Below are 12728 nucleotides of genomic sequence, written 5' to 3' on the forward strand. Positions count from 1 at the left end.
GCACAGAGACTTTTAAAAAACGTAATAGAGGCTCAAACTACCATATACCACTCAAATAAATACACACACACAGGAAGAGGACCAAAAAAATACCACCTTGGTTAACCAAAAGAATAAAAGAGGCAATTAGAGGCAAAAAGGCATCCTTTTAAATTTGGAAGTCAAATCCTAATGAGGCAAATACAAATGAGCAGAAACTCTGGTAAGTCAAGCATATTAGTATAAGGAGGAAATCCAGGAAAGAATTTGAAGAGTAACTAGCTAAAAACAAAAAAAAACAGCAATTTTTTTTAAGTATATCAGAAGTAGGAAGGCTGCCAGTCAGTGAGGCCAACAGACAATCAACGTGCTAAAGGAGACCTCGAGGAAGACAAGGCCACTGCAGAGAAGGCTGGGGTGACCAGATGTCCCGATTTTATAAGGACAGTCCCGATTTTTGGGGCTCTCTCTTATATAGGCACCTATTACCCCCCCACCCTCATCCCGATTTTTTACATTTGGTATCTGGTCACCCTAGAGAAGATAAATTAATTTTTTGCATCATGTGAAGGAGATTCCCACAACTGAGCCATTCTTTTCTGGTGACAAATCTGAGGATCTGAGGTGTTAATAGAGAAGGTTTTGGAACAAACTGATAAATTAAACAGTATTAAGCCATCAAGACTTATTCACCCAGGAGTTCAGAAGGAACTCAGATATGAAATTGCAGCACTACTAATTGTGGTATGTAACCTACTGCTTAAATTGGCCTCTGTACCAGATGACTGGAGGATAGCTAATGCAGTGGTGGTTTTTTTAAAAGGCTCCCCAGGTGATCCTGGCAATTACTGGCCACTAAGCTTCATTTCAGTACTAGGCAAATTGGTCGAAACTATGGTAAATAAAATAATTATCAGATATAGATGATCACAATATGTTTGGAAGAGTCAACGTGGCTTTTGCTTCACTAATCTATTAGAATCCTTTCAGGGTGTCAACAAGGTTGCAGACAAGGGTGATCCAGTGGACATAGCATACTTGGACTTTCAAGGTCCTTCACCAAAGGCTCTTAAGCAAACTAAGCAGTCATAGGATAATAGGTAAGGTCCTCTCATAGATCAGTAACTGGTTAAAAGATAGGAATAAATGGTGTTTTCACAATGGAGAGAGATAAATTGCTGGATTCCTCTAAGAATCTATATTGGTACCTCTGCTGTTCATAAATGATCTGGAAAAGGGGGTGAACAGTGCGGTGGCAAAATCTGTGGATGACAAAGTTACTCAAAGATGACTGCAAAGAGTTACAAAGGTATCTCACAAAACTGGTGACTGGTCAACAAAATGGCAGATGAAATTCAATGTTGATAAATGCAAATTAATGTACACTAGAAAAAATAATCCCAACTACACAAAATAATGGGGTCTAAATTAGCCGTTAATTCTCAGGGAAGAGATCTTTTGGTCATGGTGGCTAGTTCTCTGAAAACATCTACTCAATGTACAGCAACTGAGAAAAAAGCTAACAGAACATTAGGAATCATTCATAAGGAGATAGTTAATAAAACAGAAAAATATACTCACCTCTTGACTACTGAATGCAATTTTGGTCAGTTCATCTAAAAAAAAAAAAAAGATATATTTGAATTGGGAAAGGTACAGAGAAGGGCAACAAAAATGATTAGGGGGATGGAACAGTTTCCATGAGAGATTAAAAAGAATAGGACTGTTCCGTTTAGAAAAGAGATGACTATGGGGGGATATGATAAATGTCTATAACATGAAGGTGTGGAGAATGTGAATAAGGAAATGTTATTTACCCCTTCATGTGACACACGGACCAGCAATCACCCAATGAAATTAATAGGCAGCAGTTTAAACAGACACAAGGAAGTATTTCTTCACACAATGCACAGTCACCCTGCAGCACTTGTTGCCAGGCGATGTTGTGAAGGCCAAAAGTATAACTGGTGTGACAAAGTTCCTCCTCTACCTTGGTGGGTCCTGCGTTTATTGGCAGATTTGCTCACCTCAGTGATCTTCCCCACAGTCTGGGTCAACTCCTCCTGTGTCTGATCAGGAGCTGGGAGGTTTGAGGGGAACCTGGAGCCCGCTCTCTACTCTGGGTTCCAGCCCAGGGCCCTGTGGATTGCAGCTGTCTATAGTACCTCCTGTAACAGCTGCATGACAGCTACACCTCGATGGGCTACTTCCCCATGGCCTCCTCCAAACACCTTCTTTATCCTCACCACAGGATCATCCTCCTGGTGTTTGATAATGCTTGTACTCCTTAGCCCTCCAGCAGCACAGCCTCTCACTCACCCTCTCCCTCTCAGCTCCTTGTGCCTCTTGCTCCCAGCTCCTCACACGCACTTCCTCTCCTCTGGCTCCTCCTCACCTGACTGGAGTGAGCTTTTTAAACCCAGGTGCCCTGATTAGCCTGCTTTGATTGGCTGCAGGTGTTCTAATCAGCCTGTCTGCCTTAATTGGTTCTAGCAGGTTCCTGATTACTCTAGTGCAGCCCCTGCTCTGGTCACTCAGGGAACAGAAAACTACTCAGCCAGTGACCAGTATATTAGCCCTCTACCAGACTCCTGTACCCCACTGGCCTGGGTATTATAACCTAATGGAGGACAGGTCCATCAATCGCTATAAGTCAAGATGGTCAGAGATACAACTCCATGCTCAGGGTGCCAATAAATGCCAGAAGCTGCGACTGGATAACAGAGGATGGATCACTCATAATTGTCTTGTTCTGTTCATTCCCTATAAAGCAACTGGCACTGGCCAGCATCAGAGGCAGGATATTGGGCTAGAATGATGGACCACTGCTCTGAGCCAGTATGGCCATTACGTTCTGTTCTCTATACACCTTCAACCCCTAAAATAAATTGTTGGCATTAACCCAAATACAGTAGAACTACTTATCTCAAAAATAATTAATGATGTTTTGTACCACCCGCGTAATTGCATAAAACTGCATTTTTCAATAACTTGAGTATTTTTTTTTTCTTTTGACCAATTGTGACAGATTGACAGTATCCTGTAATAGCCCGGACAAGCCTTATTGAGTTGAATATCTTTGGAATCCATTATATTAGAAATGCGATTGCCTCTGTGTTATTCAGGAACTTTATGAACTTCCACTGGGAGAGTAAAGAAAAGAACAGCATCACAGTGACCAGGCAAATTCACACAGGTTGTAACATCTCCAGAGAAACATCACCGTCTGAAGCGGTCTACCCATACTAGTTCAAACTCTGTTCCCCAGGGACCAAGAGACAAAGAAAAGATTTTTGGATGAATAGCCAGGTTTTAAACTGATCCAGCAAACAGATAGGATTTCTAGTCTAAGAGGGTCCCAATTTTAGGGAAAGGCTGGAAGGACAAATCACCACCCAGAGCCCTTGTCAATGTGGCCAATAATCTCTAGGAAGCTTATTAGCAGGTTCTTTAATTGTTGTTAATATATTTTCTATATAATTCTTTCTACCTTAATAAATCATCTTGCTTAGATAGAGAAATGTGGTAGCATACAGCTGTTAGCAGTTACACTGTATACCATCTTTGAGGAGAGAAATGAAGCAGGCCTATTTAGGCAGCCTATCTTTTGCTGGCAAAAGTCATAGTACAGTTAGGGAGCTGCAGAGCCTAGAAATACCCTGGGCAGTAGGGAGAGAGATGCCCATCTCCATCCGAGAGGCAATACCTGGAGAGGCCACAAGCCTGGGAGCGGGTTCTCTTGCTGACCAACGAAGGGGGAATACTAGGGCAATGACTCTGAACTACGATGATTTAGATGTTAGAACAGGGGTCGGCAACCTCTGGCACATGGCTCACCAGCGTAAGCACCCTGGCGGGCCGGGCCAGTTTGTTTACCTGCTGCATCGGCAGGTTCGGCCGATTGCGGCTCCCACTGGCCACGGTTCACTGTCCCCAGCCAATAGGGGCTGCGGGAAGTGGTGTGGGTGAGGGATGGGCTTCTGATTTTAATGCCAGCAGTTAGAATCCTTTCAGGGTGTCAACAATTAAAAATAATAAAATTTGGTTCTGGTTGAACAGAATGTGAAAGTTCTGAAAAATTTTGTTCAGGCCAAAACATTGTTTTCAGCGGGCTAGATTCACAAAATGCCAAGAAGAGAATGTCCCTGTATAAGCTTTTGCCCAGTGGTTAGAGCATTCACCTGGGATGTGGGAGACCCAGGCTCAATTCCCCCCTCTACCTGATGTGGGGAAGAGATTTGACACTGGGTCTCCCTTGCCCTAACCACCAGGCAGTGGGATAATTACAGTGTTGCCAACTCTAATGATTTTGTCACAAGTCTCATGATAATTATTGTTTTCCTTAAAGCCCCAGCTCCTGAGGTCAAATGGATGCGTGATGATTTCAGCCTTCATTTTTAAAGAAAAAGTAAGTTTCTAGTCCTCGTGGCTGTGAAGAAAGCTTCAAAATGTGACCCCCAGTGTACCATAAGGCTCAAATAGAAGGCAAATAAAAAAAGCCATCATGATTTTTGAACATTTGGGGTTGACAATACTGACTACATAATCACTGGAGCTGGTGCAGGAACGTGGGTCTTACATCTCCCAGCTGAATGCCCCATGCACCAGGCTGCAGAGCCAGTCTCTCTCTCTGGCCTTTCAACTTCCAGATTCTCCTAGGGCATTGTACTACTTTTTAAAAAAAGGATCCTGCAAGCTGGAAGTTTTTTTTTTTTTTTTTTAAAGCCACTGAATTTAGCAGTATGGATTAATGGTTCATACAAAAATATGCATGCAAACGAACTGTTATGTATGCGTAGAGCTTTTTGCTGGATTGTAAATAAAAGTCTTTTTTTAAAAAATGATTTGCCATTGTCTGAAGTTGTAGTACATATGGTTAGAGTAAATCTGGTGGCCAAACTACATGTAAAAAAAACCCTTTCAAGAAAAGTAAGTCAAAATTTCAACCTTGACAGCATCCCCTTACCATTATTGTAAGTACTTTGGGAATCTTTAATATTTTTGGAATATCAATGGTAAAAGGGAATTTTAGGATTAGATGAAATGACCACTGGATGTCACTGATGCTTTTAAAATGGACAGTAAGTTTGGCAATGACAGCAGTTTGGAAACAAAACCTGTTAGCGTCGATCACTAAAAGGGTCAGAAATAAAACTGACAGCCATTTGTTTTCACTACACAGAAGTTTATTATGAAAGTTAAACATACAACACAAAAGGTAGCAAAAGCAATCCTGTAGCTTAAGGCAACTCTTAAAGGAGACGAATTCAAGAAAGGATGATGCAACTTCTGTTTAAATTAGAAATTATGAAAAATATCAAATTGCATCAATAACTTAAAACGTACTTTAAAAAGTCTGCACTAACCAGCAGAGGGAAAGGGTTTCTGATCTTAATGCCAGCATTAAGATATAGTAAGCAGCACAATGCCAAATGATGATAGGGAAAGTTCAGTATTTACACGAAGATAGTAATGTTTATATCTGATAGTATAATTTCCTGTGTACTTATGGTTTGGAACCATGATCTGAAACCATTAGGAACATTATGTAAAATAAATCTTCATGCTATTCCATCGAAAATACAGGGGATGCAGAGAGGATCCAGGACTAGAATGATGGGTACCTTAAATATCACATTACAGAAGCTTTTCAGAAAAAAAAGCTTCTTCAGGGAAGAGGAGAGAAAAAATAACATGAGCCACAAAGAATGTGAAACCTTATCTGTCAGATTAGCCAAACTTAAATTTATGTATCAATATCAAAGTATTTCCATTTTATGATGTTGTCACAGCGGATACAGATAACTGTTTTAGCGAACTGTTAAATATTCATGGTATTAACATACAAGGAGTCCTGTTCACATTTCCATTATTTGTCCATAGTTTTGCAAGACCTTGCCATCAGTAAGGGTACCATATAAAAATAAATATTTAGTGATCCTAATCATACACAATTTCAGTTCATTTTCAAAATTAATCATGAAACCATAATTTTTCTTTAAAATAAGTGGTCTAGCTTCAGCATTTTAATATTAAAGACTTCAAATGACAAAAAATTAATTAAGCTATACAGAAAGCATCAGCTTCAAACACTGCCAAATGACACTGCTGTTTCCAGTTGTTTCTTTAAAGTAATGGATGTTGATGGAAAATTGGGAATAAGCCTGTTTACAAAAATTATTCACACAAATGAATCCATCCCAAATCTTACCCTGTTGGAAAATGCCATATATACTGTAAATTAGTTTTATATGTAGACAATTTAATAAAAGAAAGTGTCCCACGGGCAGTATGAGAGATTCCACACACAATCCCAAACCTCTCCTTTCATCATTCAGCATAAATTTACAAAAAGCATAAGATATAAAATACACTTAAAGCAGGTATCTTAAACATGATTTTTAATACAATATCACCATTGCAGCTGATCACCTTTGTCCCCAGTTTAACATGCTGTCAAATCCAATTGTGAAGTTGCAATATCCCTTTCCAGAACTATTTAAAGAAATCCCTGAATAAAACAGAAGCCAGCCTGCAACTTCCTAGGAGTCTCAGTAGGTACTATATACAGGGCTATATTAACCACCCAAACTCATTTAGTACAGAATAGAAACTAGGTTAGATCCTGGGGCAGAATGCACTGACATCAAAAATATTTGTAAAACATTTTATTTTAAAAAAATGGAACCAATGAATTGCTAGCAGTTAAAAGGATATTGCAACTTTAACAAACATACATGCATGTTAGAAAGTTGATTGACAACTCTGTGCTACTGGGTTTAGCTTGTAAATAATGCAAAAAATGTCAGCAGTCTTTAAAATGTCTTGCAAATGTTGAAGATAAAGAAGAAAATTGCAAAAAAGCCAAGAATGCATATCTAAAATAGAGCAGGAGCACAATAATGACAACCAAAACTTCCAAAAGCCCATATAAAAAAATTAAGCTTGGCAAGCCTTGGCTTCCAGCAATTTACCAAAAACAAAAAAAATTGTAATCTGCAATGTCTTGACCTATTTTTAAGTGACAATTTTTTTTATTACAGTTGAGAAAAATGGTTTATAGCTGCTTAAGTTTCCATTTCACTAAAATAGTGCCAACAAAAATAAGCTTGCATAGAAAAACAATCTCAAATTGCCACTGGCTACATGCTTACAATAGGAAATGCAGATATTGTAACAAACATAGTGCAAACCAAGGCAGTTCATGCTGGTTGTGACTGCTGCAGGTCAGGAAACAGACCATAGTAACCCAGTTATCACAGTTTCTGGTCTTTTATTTAATCTTTTGCCAAGTATAAGCAATGCATATGCGCAGACCCATGGCATGTCTGCTGCTGCTGTTGATTAACGCAGTTTGAGGTCATCGCCACTTCCTAGGTTAGATCCAGGACTAGGGTCTTGTTGTCTTCTTGCCTGCATTAATAAATATATATTCAAGGTCAAAGGTATGGTTTGGAAATATCAATTTAGTTGATTTTTTAAATGCATTAATTACAAGCTTATGACCACAAATAATTCCACGACACAAAATTTACACTTCAAACTGTTAAACAAATACTATAAATACAAAAATACCATCAATATCTCCTATTTAATCACCCACCTTTGTGCAAAAACCTGAGTAAAAGCAAGACTTCATACAATCCTTTGAAGGTCTGGCTCTGGTTTTCATGGACCAGCAGAAGAAGAGCATTCTGGGGTGGAAGACCTGAAAATGCTGCGTCACAAGTTCCTGATGTTCAAATCTAAGGGCTGTTAAATTACTACTTAATTTATTTCAGCAGATGGGAGAGGTCAGAGGTAGCAGAATGGCTACTAAATATAGTACAGACTCCAACCATCTAAGGCTTTATAGATCAAATTCAACACCTTGCATTGTTCTTAGAAGGCAGCTAGAGGATAGGGAAGCCTACAGAGCACAGTTACAATAAACATGCACCACATAGGCAAATGGCAGCATTCTGTCAAAAAATGAAGTGTCTAGATGTCTTCAAGTGCAGCCCTAGGGAAAGCACTTTACAATAATACAATCTGGAGGTAACTAAGACATGGATAAGTATGATTAAGTCTGTGTCCGAGTACAGACCTTTATGTAATCTCTTTGCACCCAAAAAATTGCACACCTCATTTTAAAAGGATGTAAACATTCCTTTAATTGGAGGTGCAGGTATCAACCATGCTGTTTCCTGTAAATTCATCCCCTACCCACCAGTATCACCTCCCTCTTGTCTGACTTGAGCTTCTGCTGACCTTTTTATCCATGCTTTAACTGAGGCCAACTATTCAGAAAGCCAAGTGACTGCATTGTCCTGGTCAGATGACAATGCAGAGCTGAGTGCCAGCCACAGAGTGGTGACCATGCAGCCCATCCTGTCTCACAATCTCCCCTATTACCCACATACAAAACATGAACCGAAGTGAGAATAGAAGCCTGCAAAAATGCTTGCTAAGGGCAATGAGAAACTGCTCATGATCAGCTTCTGGAATCTCTCTGACAGGAAGGAATAAGAGTCACTGAAGCACAGTCTGTCCATTCCTGCTAGATATCACATGAAAAAAGTCTCCATAACCTCAGAATAAATACTATGGTCAAAGGCTGGTGACAGCTCCAGGAGACTCATCATGGATACATGACCTCTGTCTGTACCCCACATTTTCCATGACAAAAATCTAGATCCTCAGTATGGCAAATCTATGTCTGCTGGGATTCTACCTTTCAACTGACAAGCTGCCTGGAGACAACAGTCAAATCATGACATGAATTTGGTCTTCACTCTCCCAGTATCCAAACTTAACATTTTGTTTAAATCTGTAGTACATCCATCCACCTGTACACTAAGTTCTCCTTTACTTGGAATAACTACCATGAAACTATAGTATTTCAAACACTCTGTAAGAGCTTCATTCACTCAGAACTTGAAGTCAGTCAGGACAATACATCTCAGTGACTTCAATGTCAGGCCAGAGAAGAAAGCTGTTAACTTGAGCCTCAATCCTGCAAATACATACTTGCTTGACTTCATGCATAAGTAGCCCTAACCAAGTCAGCGGGACTATTCACATGTGTAAACTTAAACATGCATTTGCAGGACCTTAGATGGGACTTCTACAGTATAACAGGGCAGCTTTACACACAACCATTAATCCCAAATAAATCCTCTACTGAAATTTATTAATATGATGGATGTTAACTATAATCCTGTTTTGGAGTGAAGAACTTCCACACACACAAAATATAAATAAATCCATTAAAATTGTATCAGATTTTCTGCTACTTAAGTCAAGAGTAATAATACCAAAATTTGAGACAGAGATCCAGTAAAAACATCTAACAGTGCGTGTGATGTATTTTCTTGTTCTATGACAGAAACAGGACACATTTTTAATGCCAATGCCTCTAAGAATGAATCTGTTTAACTCAAAGATTTATTCACAATACCAACTCCATCAGTATCAAGACTAACCAAATCAATTAGAGAAGAAGCTGTTCAGCTAAAATAAAATGTTACTTATCAACAAAATGAAAACAGCAATATGGCAGGTCTGTCCTCTTGGTGGTGTGTCAAACTGTCTCTCTTGCCTGACTAGTTACGTTTTTACTTCTTTATTGTGCAAGCAGCAACAAGTTCAAGTGAAGAAGTAACACAGAATAATAGGATTCTGAAATGATGAAGAATATTCTATTTTCAGAGGTGTTTGCCTGCAGGTATAAAGGCTGACACTTTTTTTGATCTGTTGGTAGAGGAAATCCATTTAAGGCTGACAATGGTCAAACTGTTAATAATTTTGAAATCATATATATTCTGGTGAGAACATTTTAAAAGTAAAAATAAATCCCCAGCTAAAAAAACAACAAATCATTAACCTGCAGTTAGGGTTATAAATATAATCTAAGATGATAAACACCTTGAAGATGTTGTAGTTTTCATAAACACAAGTGTCCAAAACCAAGGAATTTCTAAGTTGACAATTAAAAAATATAAATCTGAAAGTGGAGAATTAAGTTCTCTATCCTAAGTTCTCTTCTCCAGTATATCCCCACCCTGTCTACTCTCTTAATGACAAGTATCACAGCAAGTCTACATGTAAGCCCTGGAAATCTTACCAATTGTCTTGGAACACTGGTAGCTGAGGACAAATTAAATCCCATATGTTTTAGTGTTTCCGCCGCGACTATGTGGCCATTTTAATTCCCCATCCACCATGGATTTATGCAGCAAAGTATCCATAGCCTAAACCCAACATTTTTAATGGCTACTGCTACAAGGAGCTCAACTCCTGTGACTAGTAAAGTGTCAAAAAGTTATGGTTCCTTTTCCATCTCAGCTGACATCACCATCATTCAGGCCCGGGAACTGGTAGGTTTTTTTGACAGCTCCCTCTTCACCCATCCAGGCCATATCCAAATCCTACCACTATTTGTTCCCGAGCATCTCTACAATCTGTCCTTTCCCCCCAGTCTCTATAACCAGCTCTTTAGTTCAGTACCTCTCTAGATATTGTCTAGACGACCACTCCTCTCTGGACTCCCAAACACACAAATTGACACCGTTCAGTACATACAAAATGCCATTCATAAACTCCTCTCTCTTGTGCAGTGACTTGATCATGTAACTCCCTTTTCTGGATGGGAAGCTAATAGAGGGATTCATGTTTATCAAATTTAAACTTGTCCGACCACCTTCAAAGCTCTCTATAACTCTACCCCCCCTAACTTATCCCACCTTGTCAAGCTTCACATTGCCCTCTGCTCCTTCTGCTGTGCCAATGCTCTCAACCTCATCCACCCATCTGTCATCTCAGTCACTTCTGTGCCTTCTTCCATGCAGCTCCATATGCATGGTACAACTCGCTGAGTTTGGGACAGAAGACCCCTATTCCATCCACATTTAAATCCCCGTAAGGATATGTCTGTACTCGCAGGCGGTGGGTCTCTCAGGCTCGGGGAGGCTTTCCCTCCCCAAACAGTCAGATGTTATCACGCATCCTGCTGTAACCGCTCCCTGCGGCAGCGTGCGGCTCCAGTCCTCTGGCTCCAGACCCCCAGTTCTCTGCTGGGGCTGGGGCCTCGCGTCTTCCCATGCTCATGAGCTGGGAAGGCTGTGGCTGCTGGTTCCCCACCCTCCTGCACTCCAAGGGCCATGCGCCACCCACTCTTCCGGCACTCCTTTGGGGCTGGGGGGCTAGCTGTGCTACTGGGCCAGTGGCCACGGGCGGCTGGGGGTGGGGGAAGACACACTTGGGTGGAAAAGGCGGGGCTGGGGGCTAGCCTCTCACAGCCAGCAGTTCACGTGCCGCCTATACCTGTACTGCAATTAGACACCCACAGCTGGCCCGCACCAGCTGACTTGACCCACGGGTCTCAGGCTGAGGGCTGTTTAATTATGCTGTAGATGTTCAGCCCGAGCTCTGGGACCCTCCCACTTTGCAGGGCTCCAGCCCAAGTCTGGATGTCTCTTCCACAATTAAAACAGCCCTGCAGCCCAAGCCATTTTTAACTGCAATGTCGACATCCCTTAAAGACCCATTTCTGCCATGTTGCTTATAATGAATCAAGCAGACTTGTATATAATTTGCCTATTTCCTTTCCCATGCATTGCTTCTTCTTCCTTGTGCTTAGACTGCGAGCTCCTCTGAGCAGAAACCATCCTTCATAACTGTTTGGAAACCACTGAGTGTAATGAATGGTATCACAAACAATAATAGTTTTTTCTTTGCATCTGAATAAAAAGTGACAGAGGCACCGGATAAATCTAGTTAAGAGTTTTTTTGTTCAAGATCTACATAAAATGATCATGTTTATTCCCTATAGGCTTTTCATTAGACTAATTCAGTTTAAACTAGTCTAAAAGGGTTTACTTTTGCCTCCAGTTCTGCTAATTTGAAGTTGTGGAGGAAACATTACTGACTTCCTATTTAAGAGTGCCAAAGGTGTTAACAGCTGCAGCCAACTTGACAAGACTGGAAGAACATATTACAAACAGGGCCTTTAATAACTATCAAAGCCTCTTTAAGCAGGATTTTTTCACTCCTTTCAGAGCGATATTCTAACAACATACCCCACGATTTTCTAATAGTACAAGAAAGTCTTTTACTCAGCAAGCTCTTCTAAAAGGTGTTTTTCCTTGTTCAATATACAAAAAGATTTTTTTAAAGTTAGTTCTTATATTTTTCTGATGTCCAGGAAACATTTCACAATTTTAAGTATTCTAATATCTTGATATATTTCTTTATTTTATATTTGTACAGTGCATAGCACAATCAGGTCTTGCTTCTAGATACTACTGCAAATGCAAATAATATTGCAGACCATATTCTCAGCTAGTATAAATTAGCATAGCTTCCATGAAGTCAATGGAGCAATAATGATTTACACCAGCTGAGGATCTGGCTCTTCATGTTTTTTGTGGTTACAGTCTCACCATGTAAGGCCTCACTCCTCTTTGCTGTAACGTTGACATCAGTTATTAAGTAATGATTAAGGCCCTACTTGAACTGCTTTATGATTGTCAAATAATTGCAGCTGAATTACAGACAAGACAAGGAAAACTGCAGAAAAGTTATCATGGACTTTTATTATTGCAGTAATTTGGAAAACTTGTCCTCGCTGTCAGCTGCCCAGGATGGCTGATGGCCCCCGCTGTCAGCCACTTGAATGACAAAATTGCAGTGAATGCCTAATACTGCGGGATCCACAATATTGCAAGTTAAGTAGAGCCTTAGTAATGATCCAATTTACAAGTCAACAC

At 40.1% G+C, this 12728-nt stretch overlaps 1 protein-coding gene across 4 annotated transcripts in view; it reads right to left on the reverse strand.

Moving 5' to 3' along the window:
- Window positions 1-5697: 5697 nt before the first annotated feature.
- The window catches only part of CBFB (core-binding factor subunit beta), a 72856-nt gene continuing 65825 nt past the window's right edge, over window positions 5698-12728 (reverse strand). For all 4 annotated transcript variants that reach the window (XM_050922806.1, XM_050922804.1, XM_050922805.1 and 1 more), the window contains one exon: window positions 5698-7392. In XM_050922806.1, the coding sequence (XP_050778763.1) occupies window positions 7324-7392 (69 nt within the window). In that variant the 3' untranslated portion in view covers window positions 5698-7323. The remainder of the gene's footprint in view (window positions 7393-12728) is intronic.

This window comes from Gopherus flavomarginatus, chromosome 14 (assembly GCF_025201925.1).
Source record: "Gopherus flavomarginatus isolate rGopFla2 chromosome 14, rGopFla2.mat.asm, whole genome shotgun sequence".
Taxonomy (NCBI): domain Eukaryota; kingdom Metazoa; phylum Chordata; order Testudines; family Testudinidae; genus Gopherus; species Gopherus flavomarginatus.